Consider the following 4,999-nt stretch of genomic DNA (forward strand, 5'->3'; position numbering starts at 1 on the left):
CCCTTAGGCCTCTGCTGCTGAAAGCAGGTTTCTGGCCTTTGTTTACCTTCTGTATTTGAAACAATGTTGTGATCCTGCTGGCTGAAGCCTGGCGACTAAAGCAGGTTTCTGGGGTTTTGTTTAGCTTCTATATTTGTTACATAGTTGCTTGAGTTGCAGGCTCTAGAGGCCGGCAATGGAGGCGGGGAACGTTGGAGTCCTTCGTCACTGAAGCAAGCAAGCCTCATGTTAGTTTCAAGCTGCCTGGCTGCCGGCCGCCATCTTGGCTGGCAGTTAATTTGCATATCGCCCTGATTAGCCAATGGGAAGGGTAGCGGTCGTACGCTAATTACCATGTTTCTCTTTTATTAGATAGGATGCCATTTAACAAAGAAAAGTCAACCAAAAAAATGAGTTCGCGTGTCACCTCTGACACGCGTGTCATAGGTTCCCCATCACTGATATAGTTGAACACAGATTTTGCCTATGAGCTTCCTGGCAATCTGAGAGAGGGGCACTGTTTTATCAAAGATATCAAAGCTTTCCATTGTACTAAATTCCAAAGTAAATCTCACACATGGAAGTTTCTATAATACAATAATTAATAAATAATAACACAAGAATAAACTCTGTTTCACATACTCACAGCTGTAAACCTAGTTTTATCCACCCTGTATGGAAAGTGCTTAATGTCCTGCCTAGTATAAAATGTGATAAATAGTTGTTGTTATTAGTAATCATAGAAAGATTGTTCATCATAGCATTAAAATAGTAGTCATATAAGAAATTATTTGATTGACTATAAGCAGCAATATTACACTGTGTAAATGATGTTCTTAGAGAATAATTAAAGATACCAAAAAAATACTCATGATGTAACATTTAGTAAAAGGACAAGATAAAAATCTATATGCTCTAAGACAGCAGTTCCCAACCTGTGGGTTGCGACCCCTTTGGGGGTCGAACGACCCTTTCACAGGGGTCGCCTAAGACCATCGGAAAACACATATATAATTACATATTGTTTTTGTGATTAATCACTATGCTTTAATTATGTTCAATTTGTAACAATGAAATTGGGGGTCACCACAACATGAGGAACTGTATTAAAGAGTCGCGGCATTAGGAAGGTTGAGAACCACTGCTCTAAGATGTCAATTAATTATACTTAAATTGTGTTATGAAATACATATTTTAAAAATAGTGTCTTTATGTTTTAAAATGTTTTAGAAATATTTTCTAAGATAAAACTGGAAAAGATAATACCAAATGTTAAGAATGGATTCACTGTTAGTGATTCTTAAAACTAGGTGATAGGTATAGGGAAATTTATTACATCAATATTAATCTATTTCTACCTATTTTTATTTTTCATAATACATTTTTAAAAGAATGACAAAAATAGATAAAGAAATTTAAATTTCTGTAATAAATACTTTATAACTTGTTTAAATGTAAATTAACTCTTGATCAGTTATGTTATTAAGCTATCATTGATGCTTTTTAAGGGTTTTTAAGCATGTGAGAGAATGATATATCAGACTAGTGAAAAGTTTGATAAAAATTATAACAAATATATGTAAATGTGTGGAATAACCTTTAACAAAAAAGAAAGATGGTACAGTCAGTAATGGAATTAGTAGTTAGTTTTATCCTTTTTATACTTTTCTACATCTAAAAATTGTACAGTAAGCTGTTTCTAGGTTCTTAATTATAAAAATAAGCTGTAATCAATTTTTTATGGAATTATGCTGATAACTTCTATGAGTAGATTACCTTATCCTAGTATTGAGAGCACTCTTGATAGTTGCTTCCGAGATTTGCTTTTGAACATGCTATTTATTATTCTCTAAAACAGTTTTGGTGAAGAATGCATTGTGTTTGGACATCTGTCCAAAAAATAGCTAATTCCTTCAGAAGTGATACAAGGACCATTTCCCCTACTGCATTTTCATAAATTTTATTTCCTTTTTAAAGTAGTGTAAATTTTCAGTATAGCCAATGTTCATATAGGCAACTTTATCGTAATGGAAGGGAAGGGTGTCAAGACTATTTTGGCAGAGTTCTCCTTCATTAGGCAAAAAATAAGACTAAAAGGAAATGAGTAACTATTTCTTCTTGCCTCTGTAACTGAAACAATATTCTAATTTATAGGTGAATTTTATTTGTAGCAAATAAATCCCTTTATAATCCCTAAGTTTATCTTGTAGGTGGCCTTCTAAAACACACTTTATTTGATTTTATACACTGTGCTCATACTTTGGCTTTATGCCTGACCTCCCAGGTTGCAAACATCTACAGTAGGACCAAATATTTAAAAAAATAAGCCAGAAAAAAAACCTGTAAAATATTACAGATGTGAGTAATAAATTACTCAGTAACATTCACATTGGAGCAGTAATAAATTCTAATATTAATAGTGGGGGCCCTTAAAATGGTCCTGCTATTCTCTAAGACATTTAGTCTTTCCCACATTCCAAATGAAACACATTATTGTTTTCTACTCTTACAAAAGGTAGGTGTTAGGGATATTGTGTTTATTCATTTGAATGGTTCTAATCAATACAGGGGTTAAAAAATAAAGGCAAAGCACCTGTATGCATAGTATCAACTAGCACCAAATCCTTACTATAGGTAAGAAAATTATCTATTTTAGAAGTCAGCTATGTCCTTAAAGAATACATGAATCTAAAATAGAATATGCTAAAGGCAAAATGACTAATCCTGACAAATTTTAAAGTTCAGAAAAATGTAACTTAGCTCGGTTGGAGCATCATTCTCTACAAAAAAATGTAACTTAGAAGTCTGTGGAGATAGAGTATTGGATTGGGGGATGGGCGAGGAGAGGTGAATTAAGCAATAAAATGGAAGAAAAAAAAGCAGAGGAGGAAAGATAAGGAGGGTGGGAGGCATTGCAGGTAAGGAGCATAACATTCCAGGACTGAAGTAGAAATGTAAGAGAATATTGAGGAAACCATGTTGGCTTAGATGGTTTATATAAGTAGTAATTTTCACACTATGTTCTGATGACCACCCCCCACCCCACCTCACCTCCACACACACACATAAACGGACTCATTGGCAAGAGGGTGAGAAGGCCAGCTACTCAAGTCCTTAAAGCAAGGCGGCGATGCAGGTATATTAGGAAGACTGATCTCACGTGGAGCCAGAGACCTGTGTTGGGAAGCTAGTCATTAAGTCAGAAGAGATGACATGACCCTAAATGTATTATTAGCCACTGGTTTGAAACTCAAAGAGAATGGCTGGATGCATGAACTCTCACCCAGGAAAACCAACAGGACTGGGTTACTGATTGGATGGCTGTCATAGCCGGGGAAAGAGGAGCCCAGAAGCCATCCAGTGATAGAAAGGAAGAACCTCAGCTTGCTTTTTCAATCAGTGGTACTCGAGTATATGGGAATATGGAAGATAATATGTTAATTGTATCCAAATTCTAAAGGAAATGTACAAAGTGGATTGAAATGATCAACACCTTGTTTTCTTAGAAGCCACTAAGCTGAAAAGCCTCTGTGCCCTGTGGGGGGCTGCCCCTGTGTTCAATTGAAAAGCCCAAGGCCCTGTGGCTCTGCTAAAAATCCCATTGTCCAGAATCTGGGGATTGGCTCCTGGTGAAGCAGATTCAGAGGGTAGTGTTGTTAGGTAAAGCAGAGACTGTTACTGGTATGGCTGCCAGTTGGTAAGAATAAAATCCCCAGCAGGAGAAGACTTGGTATTCATTTGACCTGGTTGCATCAGCCCAAAACAAAGGGTTCAGCTTTGTGAGGGATGAGAAAGTTACCAGGGATTTACCACCCCTCACCAAAATAAAAGAAATAAACTATAAACAACTAATAATTTGAGAGGTAGGTATACATTTGCTCTCAGTGTAAGAAAGACTTATCTATATATATAAAAGCCTAAGCGACCCTTACGACCAAATGACTGGAATGAATAGAACAACCAGTCGACCATTCGCTATGATGCGCACTGACCACCAGGGGGCAGATGCTCAACGCAGGAGCTGTCCCCTGGGGTCAGTGCGCTCCCACAGTCAACTTTCCATGGCCCCCCTCCATCCCTGGCTGGCCAGCCAACCTCCCACAGGCCCCTCCCCCCAGCTGGCTGGCCCCCTGATAGGCCTCAATCACCAGCCAGGCCAAGGGACCCCACCCATGCACGAATTCGGAACCAGCTAAAAATCTCACAATGTTCAAAGCTTCGAGCAACAAAATAAAGTATTACTGGAATAGAAACCAAGTGTAAAATAAACACTGAGCCTCTAGTTTAATATAAATGCAAACACTTAAATCATATAAAAGTTATAAGTATACAATATGTGTTATGGGCTGAATTGTGCATCCCTGTTCCCCCAAATTCATGTTAAACTCCTAATCCTCAATACGTCAGAATGTGAATAGAGGTAAGTTATTTAAAGGAGCAATTAAGTTAAAATTAGGTCCTTAGAATGGACCTTAATCCAATATGACTGGTATTTTTACAAGAGGAAGAGATTTGGACACACAGACCAAGAGATGACCATGTGAGGACACAGTGAGAAAACAGTCATTTGCAGTCCAAGGAGAGAGGCCTCAGAAACCAGCACCTCGATCTTGGACTTCTAGCCTCCAGAATTATGAGGAAATAAATATCAACCTGTGGTATTTTATTATAGCAGCCCTAGCAAACATGATACAATTGTACTTCAGGAAACCTCACAAACAAAATCAAAAGATACAGTAACTTAGGAAGACGTTGGTTAACATGTAAGAGAGACAGAGAAGGGCCTAGTCCAGGGGTGGGCAAACTTTTTGACTCGAGGTCCACAATGGGTTCTTAAACTGGACCGGAGGGCCGGAACAAAAGCATGGATGGAGTGTTTGTGTGAATTAATATAAATTCAAAGTAAACATCATTACATAAAAGGGTACGGTCTTTTTTTTTTAAGTTTTATTCATTTCAAACGGGCCGGATCCAGCCCGCGGGCCGTAGTTTGCCCACGGCTGGCCTAGAGGGTGGGGAC

The 4,999-nt window shown here is 37.9% G+C and overlaps 1 protein-coding gene across 1 annotated transcript in view; it reads left to right on the forward strand.

Annotated features, from left to right (window-relative positions):
* The first annotated feature begins 3,662 nt into the window (after nt 1-3,662).
* REEP3 (receptor accessory protein 3) overlaps nt 3,663-4,999 on the forward strand; it is a 44,237-nt gene continuing 42,900 nt past the window's right edge. Inside the window, exon 1 of the mRNA XM_015561081.1 lies at nt 3,663-3,676. Within this exon, the coding sequence (XP_015416567.1) occupies nt 3,663-3,676 (14 nt within the window). The remainder of the gene's footprint in view (nt 3,677-4,999) is intronic.

The sequence above is a fragment of the Myotis davidii genome, unplaced genomic scaffold (assembly GCF_000327345.1).
Source record: "Myotis davidii unplaced genomic scaffold, ASM32734v1 scaffold655, whole genome shotgun sequence".
NCBI lineage: Eukaryota > Metazoa > Chordata > Mammalia > Chiroptera > Vespertilionidae > Myotis > Myotis davidii.